Source organism: Melanotaenia boesemani, chromosome 12 (assembly GCF_017639745.1).
Source record: "Melanotaenia boesemani isolate fMelBoe1 chromosome 12, fMelBoe1.pri, whole genome shotgun sequence".
Taxonomy (NCBI): domain Eukaryota; kingdom Metazoa; phylum Chordata; class Actinopteri; order Atheriniformes; family Melanotaeniidae; genus Melanotaenia; species Melanotaenia boesemani.
The window spans coordinates 2,472,097-2,486,940 of record NC_055693.1 but is presented as its reverse complement, the minus strand read 5'-3'; the positions used below and the strand labels follow the sequence as shown (position 1 = coordinate 2,486,940).

At 39.2% G+C, this 14,844-nt stretch overlaps 1 protein-coding gene across 1 annotated transcript in view; it reads right to left on the bottom strand.

Annotated features, from left to right (window-relative positions):
• Nucleotides 1-1,975: 1,975 nt before the first annotated feature.
• abcb6b (ATP-binding cassette, sub-family B (MDR/TAP), member 6b) overlaps nucleotides 1,976-14,844 on the bottom strand; it is a 55,575-nt gene continuing 42,706 nt past the window's right edge. The window contains exons 16-19 of the mRNA XM_042002081.1: nucleotides 14,703-14,815; nucleotides 13,163-13,257; nucleotides 5,037-5,105; nucleotides 1,976-2,303 (exon numbers count right to left, since the gene is read on the bottom strand). Coding sequence (XP_041858015.1) covers nucleotides 2,198-2,303; nucleotides 5,037-5,105; nucleotides 13,163-13,257; nucleotides 14,703-14,815 — 383 coding nt within the window. The 3' untranslated portion in view covers nucleotides 1,976-2,197. The remainder of the gene's footprint in view (nucleotides 2,304-5,036; nucleotides 5,106-13,162; nucleotides 13,258-14,702; nucleotides 14,816-14,844) is intronic.

Here is a 14,844-nt window from a genome sequence, read left to right as displayed (position 1 = left end):
ATTGTTCATGCTAATGTAGCAGCTAATGTTACCTTCTTCAGGCTAAAGCCGTGACAAATGTTACCCTGTTTAAGCTAACCACAGGCTAATGTTACCTTGTTCAGGCTAACCTAAGGCTAATGTTTATTGTTCATGCTAATGTAGCAGCTAATGTTACCTTCTTCAGGCTAAAGCTGTGACAAATGTTACCCTGTTTAAGCTAACCACAGGCTAATGTTACCTTGTTCAGGCTAACCTAAGGCTAATGTTTATTGTTCATGCTAATGTAGCAGCTAATGTTACCTTCTTCAGGCTAAAGCTGTGACAAATGTTACCCTGTTTAAGCTAACCACAGGCTAATGTTACCTTGTTCAGGCTAACCTAAGGCTAATGTTTATTGTTCATGCTAATGTAGCAGCTAATGTTACCTTCTTCAGGCTAAAGCCGTGACAAATGTTACCCTGTTTAAGCTAACCACAGGCTAATGTTACCTTGTTCAGGCTAACCTAAGGCTAATGTTTATTGTTCATGCTAATGTAGCAGCTAATGTTACCTTCTTCAGGCTAAAGCTGTGACAAATGTTACCCTGTTTAAGCTAACCACAGGGTAATGTTACCTTGTTCAGGCTAACCTAAGGCTAATGTTTATTGTTCATGCTAATGTAGCAGCTAATGTTACCTTCTTCAGGCTAAAGCCGTGACAAATGTTACCCTGTTTAAGCTAACCACAGGCTAATGTTACCTTGTTCAGGCTAACCTAAGGCTAATGTTTATTGTTCATGCTAATGTAGCAGCTAATGTTACCTTCTTCAGGCTAAAGCTGTGACAAATGTTACCCTGTTTAAGCTAACCACAGGCTAATGTTACCTTGTTCAGGCTAACCTAAGGCTAATGTTTATTGTTCATGCTAATGTAGCAGCTAATGTTACCTTCTTCAGGCTAAAGCTGTGACAAATGTTACCCTGTTTAAGCTAACCACAGGCTAATGTTACCTTGTTCAGGCTAACCTAAGGCTAATGTTTATTGTTCATGCTAATGTAGCAGCTAATGTTACCTTCTTCAGGCTAAAGCCGTGACAAATGTTACCCTGTTTAAGCTAACCACAGGCTAATGTTACCTTGTTCAGGCTAACCTAAGGCTAATGTTTATTGTTCATGCTAATGTAGCAGCTAATGTTTATTGTTCAAGCCAAATTAGTGACAAACTACTTTGACGGCATGGCACAGTGAGTAGAGTGGTCCTCCTTCAGCCCAAGGGTTGTTGGTTCGATCCCGGCCCGTCGAGCTCATGTCGAGGTGTCCCTGAGCAAGACACCGAAGCTGATGGGTCGTGGTTAGCACCTTGCATGGCAACTTCCACCATCAGTGTGTTAATGTTTGTGTGAATGGGTGAATGTGACGTACATGTAAAGCGCTTTGGATAAAAGCGCCATATAAGTACAGACCATTTACAAACATTACTTTGTTTAGCCGAGGCTAAGGCTAATTTTAGCTTGTTCAGGATAATATTGTATCTAAAGCTATTTTGCACCGCATAATGTAGAAGCTTGTTCAAGCGTAAGTAGTGACAAAGTCGAAGGCCAATAGGCGGTGGACCGATTCCAGGCTTCCCCAGACTCCAAGCCGAACTGTCTTTGGACAAGACACTGAACCCCAAGTTGCCTCCCGATGTGTCAAGCGAGGTGTGTATGAGTGTGATAGGTCAAAAGCAGATGGCATAACAAACAATAGAAGTGTTGTATGAATGTGTTTGTGAATGGGTAATGTAAAAGCACTGAGTGGTCAGCACAAGACTAAAAGGGCACTATATTCAATTCAATTCAATTCAATTCAGTTCAGTTCAGTTCAGTTCAATTCAATTCAATTCAATTCAATTCAGTTCAATTCAGTTCAGTTCAGTTCAGTTCAATTCAATTCAATTCAATTCAGTTCAGTTCAGTTCAGTTCAATTCAATTCAATTCAATTCAGTGCAATTCAATGCAATTCAATTCAATTCAATTCAATTCAATGCAATTCAATTCCATTCAATTCAATTCAGTTCAATTCAGTATATAAGTGCAGTTCATTTTTTACCAGTTCAGTTTACAGTGAAGATGTTGCAGTAGCAGTTTGAATGGAAAATGCTGCTTGTAAGTTACGAAGGAGGCAAACAATGTGCTATTATTGCTGAAGGACTTCCTGCATCACACATTTTTATATTAAATTTAGCATCAAGTGTCTTAAATGAAGTTGTTGGTCTGTGTCTTCATTTGCTTGTCAGGAGTTTTCTGCTGTTTCCTCCACATAGCTGCATACAGTCCTCCCTGCATCATCAGCTCTTCATGTCTAAACACAAAACAACATAAAAGTCACGACTCTTATCCTTACTTAAATTCCTGATTAGCAAAACATAAAAAATAATAAAGGAGAAGAATAACAGGCAGAAGAGACGGCCAGATACTCATAGTCTCTTATGACACCAGTGCTGCTGTAAAAACTAAATTGGGCTGTCAAAGATAAAAGACTCAACTTTACTATAAATAAATAAAACCACAAGTGTGTTTCTGTCTGGACTGCCAGACAGCAGGAGATAGAAAGGGTCTGAAATAGAGGCTACAGGCTGAGAGGGCAAGAGACAGAACAGGTACAAAAAGAGACAGATGGGTAGGAGCAGAAAGGGAAAGGAGGATGAAATGGAAGCAGAAATAAATAAATTTAAGGGTAAGACGTGAAGTGCAAAGAAGTTATGCCGAGGAGGCTTCTTTAAACTATGGTTGACCATTTTAGGTTAATAGCTGCCTAATCTTCAAAACACATTTTCTTGCTAATTTGGATGCTCAACACACCTGCGAACCAAATCTTTTTCCTCAGGACTTTACAGCTTTGGGTCTTGTTAATATATTCTGCAGTTATAAAATAATCTTTTTAAAGTAAGTGAAGATAATCAATCATCATTTAGATGCAGAATAAAGGTCTAGCTCATTCACTAAAAAAGAATAAAATACTTTTTAAGTATTTTTATTCTTTGAATAGCTCACAGAGCAGTGAGGATGAAATACCGGAAGCCTTATTATGAGAAATCAGATTAAAACATGTAGAATTCTTCTCTAAACTTCAACGTCTTCGTGCATGTAGGCCCGTATCAGATTTGTTTCATTCTTTTACATTTGCACATGTGCAACAAAACTGCATCGCATTCATCTTTTTAACGTCTTCCGGTAAAAAGATGAACGTGACGCCGCCACAACATGAGCAGAACGCAAAAGAAAGACACGATGGTATGCAGCAGCAGCAGGAAGTCCACGAAGTAAAGTCGAGTTTGCAGCTTATTAGCTCCCACATGAGCAGCTAACGCTAAGACCACCATTGTTGTCATGTTCAGAAGCCCGATTTTTTTAAATTAACAGGAAGTTATGTCACAACCTACTTTGAAAGTAATCAAACAATAGACTGGAAATCACCAGTTTTTATTTTTTATATTCCATTTCATAAGTTTTCTGATTTTGTTGCTCATGTATACGGTGGCCCTGAAGTGTCACAGCAAAGCAAAGTCACCACACGAATACAAAAGATACAGCACTACACAATCGACCACAACACGAATCCAAATGCTGCAACAGAAGTTTGACTTAGTGAGTAAAACACGGATGTTAAATAATGTTTATTAATTCTGGTAAGCGCTATTATAAACGTTGTTAACTGTATTGTGTAAATAAAGAGTTATTGAATGTTCGAGGTAGTAATGTGGACATATATACATATATAGATATAGACATATATAGATGCTGCATTGACCGCTTTAGCTGTTGCTGCGATTTAGCCTGTAAGTGTTTACAATGGAATACTTCAGGGATGGAAAAGTGTGAATGTTTGAGAGATAAAAAATAAGTCTAACAAGACGAACTGGAGGTTCGTGTTTTGGACTGATAGCTTTGATGGCTTGGAGGAAAAGCTGTTAAGGAGTTTTAGATCTGAGTGTCTAGAGTCTAGGATAGCTAGAAAATGCAGAAACCTAATTGCAAATTCATGGATGAACTACAGAAAAAAAAGTCAAACTTCTGTTGCAGCTTTTGTATTTGTGTTGACGTTTATTGTTGTGTTTTTTTATTTGTGTTGTGACTTTGTATTGCTCTGACACTTCAAGGCCACCTTACATGCAAACCGGCTTATTTATTTAGATGTTTACGCTTTACTTTCATGTAACCAGACTCTTATCATTTTTAAAAGTGGCAACAGTTCTCCAGGTTTTACCAGAATTAACCAAAAGTTAGCAAGAAACCAGGAGAGATAAAACACTAACAGGCAGCGGGTGCCAGCATCAGCTGATGTGAATGAAAGATGAAAGAATTAGCTCCTGGTTAATGCCGATCCTCCTGCATCCTTTATGTTCCTCTTTTAAGCACAATGCAAAGATTATGTGTTTATATCTGTAATGCAAAGTAAAAATGGAAATAATACAATCAGAAAAAAAACATAAAATCCACAATGTTTGTAGAATAAATTCACTTTAAAAAGAAACAGCCTGAGGACAAGATGAGGTCTCTTCCTGTTCAACAATACGCTCACACACTTTGTGGAAGAAACTGTGTGTACTTTGACACCGGAGGTTAAATGGGTTGGCTGATGTTTACATCACAGTGTCAATCAAAGATGAATGGTTTTCGCTCGGTGTTCAGCGTACATGCCTGCAGGGCCGAACAGGGAAGGATCAGCTGCAGCGGCTCCGTGTGATCGAATCATCTCTCAGGTGAGCTCTTATCAATACCTCAATGTTATCCTTTCTCACTGAGTGTGTGTGAGAATGGAAATCTTGAAACCCAGCTCCTATATCAAAGGGTTGTATGCATCAGCAGCTAAATGGCAGCTCAAAAGTATGTGTGTGTGTGTGTTTGTGTGTGTGTGTGTGAATGCCTCTGGCCCCAACAAAAGATACCAGGAGGTTTAAAAGCAAGACAAAAACACACTCTGGGGTTTTGATCAACAGATAACAAATTTGCAGGCACTTAGGACACACACGGTCATTCAGGTGTAACACGCTCACACATCTTGAGATGCACCACTTCCTTCCATCAGTCTTACCTTCCTCTCTCTGCAATCTGTCCTCTGTGAAGCACCAGGATCTGGTCTGCTCCCACGATGGTGGACAACCTGCAACATCATATGAACACACCTACATCAAACTTCTAATGGTGGAGAGCATTTAGCACGAACAGCGTCATTAGCAGCTTTCAGTAGCTCAGATTTAACCTTCAAGATGTCTCCACAGGATTTATGCATTTATCTTTAATAGACTAGTAGACCTTCCCAAAGAAGAGGTCCCAAAATAATTTCAGAGGGATAGCCAGATCGCTGTAAAAAGAACACGAACGCAGTAAACGGTAAATACTGCTGAATGTAGCACGTTGCTGTAAGGTCAGTAAGAGTCGAACATGATTATAAAAATATAAATGACACACCAGCATTTAATTTCAATGTTATGATGCATATAAACATTATCATTTAACCAAACTGCTGAACTTTTAGCACAAAAAGCTGCTGGTTATCCTGCAGGTGGTGAATGACGTTGGATGGTGTTTATGTCCTGCTTTACTGGCTGGCGAGCCGTCCTGCACAGTCACACCTGGCTCATGTTTTTTCCAGAACCAAAGAAGGCCGACTTGAGCTCGTTACATTCTCACCAAGAAGCAGGAACTTTCTTCTTGTTCTCGAGGACGCAAGAACAAAATGTGACCTGGTTTGAGAGTTCTTGCGGCTTGTCCTTGACACATCAGCCGAGCAGACCTTTGTTCTCGTGGGGCATCGCTAACTATTGCCTGATTGGTCGGATAATTGAGGTGTGGTTAGCATGGATAGCGCAAAGTACAAAGTTGTCAGTTCTGCATTTCAAAAGTTGAAAGGAAATGTTCAATGAAAAGCTGGTTGACGTCGTGAGAAAGTATGAAACAACACATACTGCTAGCCCCATGGCATAACTGCTGAGTCATATATCTCCCAGTATAGCTGATTGACTGCATCATTCCCTATAAAACCTTAAAGGGGTCCCATAATGCTATTTTGGCTTTTCTGAACTTTATCACATGAACGAATGTTTGAGTATTTCAGTGTGTCTCTACATTCAGTTTCCATGGGATCTGATTCAGGCTCGAACATGGCTGTATGTTTTGTGTTGACATTGTTTACTGAGTACTGAGCATCATCCAGACCTGACGAGCTCCTCTGCTACGCAGACGGTTACGTGGATGTACCCGCTTATGATCGGTCAATTTGTGATCACGAGTTTCCAGATTTCTTGCTGCATTTGTGTGGTAACCACCATTTTCAGAACAACACCCAATGGATCAATTTGATGAGAAGCTGATCAAATTATTTCTTCATTTTTTTCCACAAGCTAATAAAGACACTGAACCATTACTTTTAAAACAGAAAATACGTACTGGAAATGAAGTGAACCAGCAAAAGAACTCCGACCTGGTGAGTTTACAGGCTGATTCCACCCCTGCTGCCATCTTTAGATTAGGAGGAGAAACTGCAACATGACACCAAAACGCTCCTTACCCCCTACGCTCGAGTGCAAGACAAACTCACCAGCGTCAGCTACGCCGTAACCAACCGCACGCTGACGCAGCGAGAGTATAAATCGCCTTTACGTGCGTAAATAGTGACGTCCGTTTCATACATGTCATGCGTCACCGTCCTCAAACGTCCATGCTTGTTTTGTGTTGGCATGGTTGTTCAGTCCTTCCTCCACTAGTGGGCAGCGCTGAGCTCAGACTTCACTCCTGCGAGCCGGCGTCAGTTTCAGACACCGTTTAGCAGCGGTGATGCGTCGCTATAAAGTTGTTTCCACCCGTCCAACCTGTGCTAAAAACTCACATATAGTCTTTCTTCAAAAGCTGGCACAATTTCTACAGTTGTCCTCGTCTTCATTCTTCTTCTTCTTGATTCTCTTCTTCTCTGGTTGTTTTCTTTCCCTGGATGCATGTCAGCTATTCTGCTCAGCACTGCCGCCACAATTTCTGGTGGTATTGCTCTGTCAGGTGACAGATAGCTAAGCTCCCTGAAAACAGACCAAATTACGCACATAACTGACACATAAGACGGACAAAACCGTCCGTCTGTCTGCGGATCCGTTTTCTGCGTCCAGCATAAATGGGTCTTTATACAGGCTGATTAAAGGTTTTCCATGAAAGTACTTTGGTAATTTTTTCCATAATCATAGAAGTCTGAAAAAGTTGATTTAATCCATTTGTTTAAGGCAGTATTTCTTAATCCTGGTCCTTGTGGACCACAGCCCTGCATGTTTTAGAGGCGTCCATCTTTAACACACCTGACTCAAATGAATGGCTCGTTAACAGGCCTGCAAAGAACATGACAAGCAGTTCAGTTAATCTGAATCAGGTGTGCTGGAGTTGGACAGAACTAAAACATGCAGGGCAGTGGTCCCCAAGAACACTGGTTTAGGGGAATAACTCTTCACTTGGACACAACTGTCCTGCATCTCACATGGAACACAAACGGCAACACGTTGTTCAACTTTGTTTTCGTTCTGCGGGGAAGTTGCTGAAGTCTGGTGAGTTGGTTCAGACATAATCTTTTCTGGGAAGTGACAATTTTGAAGGATGTTTATGATTAATTCATTTTATTGGTACGATTAATTGTGGAATTAAGTAATCATGACATCCCCAATGGTGGAACAGGAAAATTCTCATCATGGATGCAGCCGACAAACCTGCAGCAACTGTGTGATGCTGTCATGTCAACATGGAGAAAACCTCTGAGGAAGGTTTCCACCACCATAAACAATAAGTTTATGTTAGAAAGATTAAAATAATCTGTTTTACTTCCCCAAAGTTGTGACGCAGAGGATGCAACTCCTTTTAGTTTCTTCAACTTTCATGACTGTAACCCGAAACTGAAAACAGTTGGTGGAAGAGTGAGAGGAGGAGATGGTAGCAAGACGTAGAGGCTGGGAGTGAGTCATAATGTGTAAGCGGATGTTAAACATGTTCAGCTGTCCTATAAAAGTAAAATATGCCGCCTTTCCGCAGTAATCATCAACACAACACACATTCCTGTCGTTTCAGAGTTGTCTGTTGCAGCAGACACAGCTGAGTGTGTCATTCTGGGATGGAGAACTCTGAATGAACTTGCCTTTAAATTATTAAAGTTAATATTTATGACCACTCTCTGATTACAGCCACACTCGGTCATCTCATCGTCCTCAGCTCTGGATTCTGGAGGACCTTTTCACTTAAAAAGAAACCAGAAAAAACATTTCTGAGGTTCACAGCTGAAAGATTTCAGATGCTTCCTGAATTTCTAGAGTTTAAATTTTTTAGATAAAGCCATGAATCTAAGAATGAGAAGTGAAAATGTAGTAATAATATTTTTGTACGTGTAGTTGTTTGCAGAATAAGTTAAATCAAAGCTCTTCCTGTTCCTCTCCAAACTGATGAGCGTCACTTTAAGCTTCATCTGAGCCACCACTGCGCTTTAATGTGAGAGAAGGCTATCTTTGGACAGCCTCCTTCAATATTTGATAGAAAACCTCGGTCACAGGAAGAAATATCTCTCACCAGAGACGGCAGACGTCAAAGGGTTTTTCTCCACCCATTCAGACATTTCAGCTGGAAGAAAAATCTCCAAGTGTTTACATGCTGGCAGAATATTCAATGAACAAGATCCACATCCTGGTTTTTAGGTTAGGTCAGAGGAAGGAAGGAAAAGACAAAAACATTTCAAGGAATCTGCAGGAGAAATCGGAACGACCAAAAGTGGTGTTTGTATTATGCATGTTCCTCCCTCACCTCGAGGAAACCATCTGTCTGCTAACCAGGAAACATCCAGTCCATCAATGGTCTCATATAAAATACAGGATGCTTTTATGCAATTATCAATTAAAAACAGAAATATCAGTATTTATAAGTTAACCCTCTATGCCCAAAAGTTGCAAAATTGAGACAAACACCAGGCCATATTTCCAGAAAAGCTTAAACCTGTTACCACCTTCCGCCACTAGATGGCAGACGTGAGAATCTTTATTGTGACACAATTCGTAAATCAGCACCAGGGCTAACGATAGCGCTGTAATAAGACTTACTTACATTTCACATATGAAATAAATGTTTTACAAATCAAAAACTGTGTTTTATTAAATCTACACGCTGTGTAGCATATTTCAGTCCAGAGCTGAAGAGTATACGTTTTGTAGGTTTTTATATGGATTTGGGAGAATGTGGTCTGGATGCCAGAAAACCCTGTGAAATGAGCCTTATTTACATTTTCACAAATAAAAAAAAAAAAGCGCTTTCACAAATCAGAAACTGTATTTTATTGAATCTACATGATGTGTAGAATATTTTAGTCCAAATTTAAAGAGTCTAAGTCTTGTAGTTTTTTATCAGGACTCTGGCTCAGGCTCTTTATGCATCTTGCAAATCTGAGGCTAACGTCGGCGTTGTGCATGCAGCTTTGCTTTGTGACAAAAGTAGGAGTTACTTTATCAGACATGCTGGTTTGATTTAGAAATGTTGTTTTTGTGCAAACTGTGTGGACACATCATAAAGAGACTTTGGGCTTCTTGGTCACATCCGTGATGGAGAAAACGATGTCCCAGTGACTCAGGTTGTTTATATAGTAGCTACCAAAGGTCAACATGGTTTAAAAATGGGCTCCACTTTTTATTTTCATTTATATCCTAAAAATCTTTGTAAATGTGGGACATTATACAGACAGCTAATGCTTAGCAAAGTGTCTGGTTTCATCTAAACAAGGTTTTATTCCTTAAATCTGATCAATTTACAAAAGTTTTCTGTTTGTTATTTAAGGTAATTGGGTGAAGAGTAATTGGGAGGAACAAGAAACCATTTATGTCATCTATCTCTCAGTTTATAGTAGCTGAAAGGCATTCAGGTAACAGGATGATGTTTATGGTTTAAATTTAATCATCGTGTACTTTCATAATGAAAGAAAAAATATCTCCAGCCAGTATGTTGATGAAAAGAAGATTTAAAGTCTGGATCGTGACTTGTCCTTTCAGACTGTGTGTGTGTTTTAATCTAATAAAAGGCCAGCTCATGAACAGTCCTGATCCGAGGAGCAGACTCCATCTGTTGCCGGTATTGTATGAGAAGCTGCTGGATCATCCTTAAAGCTGGACCAACATAAAAATCATTCTGCTTACAGATGGTTTCAAAATAAATTATTAGATCCTCGTTGTGGGTAGGAACACACTATATCTCATGGTGTTTGTGCTAAATATATACGATCAATACGGAAAACCTAAAAAAGCAGCATCCATGAAAATCTGAATCTTTAAGGTTCAAAGATGTTCAGGGGATCTAGTTTGTCTCCAAATGTGAGATAATCAGGGTGGGATCAGGGTTCTGCTATGGTAAGGCAAGGCAGTTTGTTTTTATACCACATTTCATGTACAGGACAATTCAAAGTGCTTTACATAAAACAAAGACATTACAGATATTTAGAAATAGTAAAAGACATCAACACATAATCACAATAAAATAATAAATTACATTAAAATGATTAAAAGCAAGATAAGTTAAAAAGTTACCGTGCAGATTTCATGCATAGACGCATGAGAAAAGAAATGTTTTAACCTGGATTTAAAAATGTCTACATTTGGGGAAAGTTTAATCTCCACTGGCAGTTTGTTCCATTTGTTTGCAGCATAACAGCTAAATGCTGCTTCTCCATGTTTAGTCTGGACTCTGGTCTGGACTAGTTGACCAGAGTCTTTGGATCTAAGAGCTCTGCTAGGTTTATATTCTCTGAACATATCACAGATGTATTCTGGGCCTAAACCATTCTGGGATTTGTAAATGATCAGAAGGGTTTTAAAATCTATTCTGTGACTGACTGGAAGCCAGTGTAAAGATTTTAAAACTGGTGTTATGTGTTCAGATCTCTTAGTTCTGGTTAAAACTCTAGCAGCAGCGTTCTGGATGAGCTGCAGATGTTTAATGCTCTTTTTAGGAAGTCCTGTTAAAAGACCATTACAGTAATCCAGTCTACTGGAGATGAATGCATGGATGAGTTTCTCTTGGTCTTTCTGGGAGACTAAACTTTTAATTCTGTTGATGTTTCTGAGCTGGTAAAAAGCTTCTTAGTGAAGCTTTGATGTGGCTGCTGAAAGTCAGATCTGAGTCTAGCAACACTCCCAGGTTACGAACTTGGTTGGTGGTTTTAAGAGCCCGAGTCTCCAGGTGTTTACCAATGCTGACCCTCTTCTCTTTGCTACCAAACAGAATAATCTCAGTTTTGTCTTTGTGGTATGGGGTCAGATCAGGGTTCTGATGGTACGGGTTGAAGAGGAGGGTACTGGCCTGACCTGAAACTACAACCTCCAACTGCTGGACCCCTGAGGACGTGTTTGTATGAAGAATGAGAGAAAATAACACCTGAAACTCTTCATCACTTGGTTTCCTCGATGTTCGACCATCTTGGAAGTGTAGGGAGAAAAACAGGGACGTTACAAAGTGGGAAAAGATTTGCTAAATCACCTGAAACTGGAATAAATTGCAGGTCTGGATGGATACTAATAAATGAAGCAGTTGTAACGCTTATAGTCCTCTTTTTAAATAATAAACTCTCAAGTCTTATGAGATCAAAATCAAGAAATAGTCTTTAATAATTTTCACATTTTAGAAGAATCTCTGTAAAGAAACTGTATTTACGGGTAAAGATAACAGGATCCTGAGTTGTGTCTCACCGTTGAGACACTGTGTTCCCTGATTTCACTTTTTCTGTGAAACATTTTGAAGCTCTTTGAAAGCAAATTTATGGACTTTATTGTATTTTAAGGCCTTAATTTAGCGTAGATATCAACTTTTTAAGACTCTGGACACCTGGCAGGTATTTATCAGGTATTTAGCTGTAAACCAGAGAGAAAATTAAAGTTTATTACCACATTTACAACAGTTCATCCTGAGGGAGGAGGGAGTGTCTGAACTGAATGTGGAAGCAATCACTGAAACCTGCTTTGAGATATTTAAGCTGGTCTGTTTCTTTTTTTATGAGTCCAGAAGGATTCTTCACACGTTTTAATGAAAAGTACACTTTATATATCATTACTGTCATGGTTTTTGTGAGATTACACACATTAGGATTTATGAGACTACGTAATGTTTTATGGAAACTTTTAAGTATATTTCAACAAACCAAAGTAGATTTAATTTAACTGGAGTTTAATCAAATATAAATAGTTGATGTTTAATAGTCTATTGATATTAACCTGACACAAAAATGGCCAACAGGTGGTTTACACCTCCCACGATCACAGGATCTAAGAGTCAGTGAGTGTAATTAAAAAATGGAAGTCAAAGTTCATGAAGAAAAACAGCTCATCCTGCTGTAATATAATGTCTCAGCTTTTTCAATATCAGTCTGACTGATGAAAAACCCGACATGCTATTACTTATCATGACTGTCATCACGCATCACCTCATATGCTGCAATCAGCTTTTCATTTAATCTCAACTCCCATGTCTTTGTGTCGGCTGTAATCCTGTTTTCCTTTCATCTCCTTGACTCCCATTTCTTTCTTCGCCTCAGTTTGAAAATGATTTGAGAAAGTTCAGAAAAAGGAGGTGCAGCAGATGCATGATGACGTATCTGTGGTCTAGAGATACTTTGGCTTTAAAAGATCAAACTTTGACCAAACTACTAGTTACTGAAAACGATGTCCAGATAAAGTTATCACCGGAGGTGGCAACACAAGCAATCTGCTGCAGCACCTTAGCTACAAACATGCTTTGGAGAACCAAGAATGCCTGAAACTAAGATCAGCAGCCTTTAAATCCTCAGGTAAAACTGACATAGAGGACACTTGAGTCAGTTGGTGTAGACGTGTTTGCTAGAGGTACTGACTACAACAAGGAAAGATAACCAACACCATTAAAATCCATACAAAGACCTGATTCTGACATTTTCTGTGGAGAAAGACGCAGACCCAGTCACGCATGAAAAACCTGGTATCATTGAGATAAATGATAAATAAATATATTCTAATTCAGGTCTAGTCCAGCTGCTTTGATGGGCATTTGTTTAGGAAGCGACTACTCAGAGAAGACCTGATCGTCTCTCTGCTTGTCACTAACTCAACAAAACCCTGAGAATATCATCCAACATGAGCTCTGCCTGCTGATACAAGTTGTATAACTGCAGAGTTATAAAGAAAGTTATGTCACCTGTGTGCAACAACTAAAGTCGTCCTGTTGGTGCAGACCTTGGCCAGCGAGGCCTGGATGTTCCTCTCAGTCTGGGTGTCCAGTGAAGACGTGGCCTGGAGGAACAAACAGTTTCGGTGTGAGAAAAGGAAGGTGCATGAATAATTCCTCAGAGTGGAGGCATCGGACGAGGATGTAAAATTTATTTTAATTAAACATTCAGTGATTAGTTGCAGTTTATTAGGTTTTCGGATCCTTTACATTTTCTTGCAAATTAGAATATTTTTAATCATTACGTAACATTCTGACTCATTTTGATGGCACATTGACATTTATTATGTGCATCTCTTGAAGCCTTTATTGCCCTGCAGCATCTCAAGGCTGAGAAACTGCACTTCACTTAATTTCCCAGGGTTGCTACATCACTTTACAGCTTTATTGCACCACATCACATGCTAGCAACTGGATATCAACACATTGACCATTTTGAGCCTGCTCTGTGGTTGATTCATCAAAGAAAAACAAGAGGATATTATCGGAAAAGAGGAAAAGAAAGAGAGAAAGTGAACAAGCAATAAGACAGGAGTCAACATCAGACTGACGTTTACTGGCTGGAGAGATCTCAGAGAGGAGACAGGACGAAGACGATGCTGGATTAGCCAGCGTTGGGGCTTTAAAATGGATTTGATCAATTTTTCCATCAAACATAAGCAGTTATTTGTCAGCTTTTTTTTTTTTTTTGTTAAAAATACTTTGTGTTCAAACTCCAAAATGCAGTCATCAAATTGAGATGAATGCTTTCTCCTTTCTGAAGTGTTATATGGCGTTCTTAACATTTTTTAGTTTGGGGCCCAAATTTTCCACTACAAGCTGGTCCAGGGCCCATTCAAACAATTGATCTCACTCTTGGTTTAATTTGTATACAATAACTAAACCAAATCCACCTGCAGTTTAACAGCTAAAATTTTGTCACATATATAACAAAATATACAGTTAGATTATATATCATGTATATGTGAAACTGCACAAACAAGAGGCCTGATAGGCCATTAATTCGTGGAGTAAAATCAGGCTCCTACATGTACAAATTAAAAAGCTCAAGTCAGGCTTATAAACACAAAATCTACTAAATATTAGATTTTACTTCAGCACAAAAGGAGGTACTTAAAAAACCGATTGAAAAAGATGAAAATTTGATCAAGAAATTATGCTGTGAAAAAATAGCGTTAGCTAAGACTCCATAAAGACCTCTCGGTTCTGCCTTGTTTCCTCCGTTTATTAAACCGTACTTAATGAATTGAATTGTTTTGTGCAATTTTCTTTTCTTTTAGGGAGGATGGTAAGTAAAATTTACTTCAATCCTGCTGGTGTATTTTATAGCCAGAAAACAGAACCAATTCTAGAATCTGCTGCAGCAACACAGTGAAAGTTGGATAGTCATGTTTCCTTTCAATCAGACTTTTTAATGAGCTGAAGATCCTGATTGGTTTACTTTTTAGAAGAATTTGCGTCCATTCCTGTATTTCAGCAGCTCAACCGTCTGATTCTCCCTCATCCTCACCTCATCCAGCAGGATAATCTGAGGATCCTTCAGGATCGTTCGAGCGATGGCGACTCTTTGCTTCTCCCCACCGCTGAGTTTCAGACCCCGCTCCCCTACCTCCGTGTCATAACCTGCAGAAATGCCATCACATTTGTCTTTC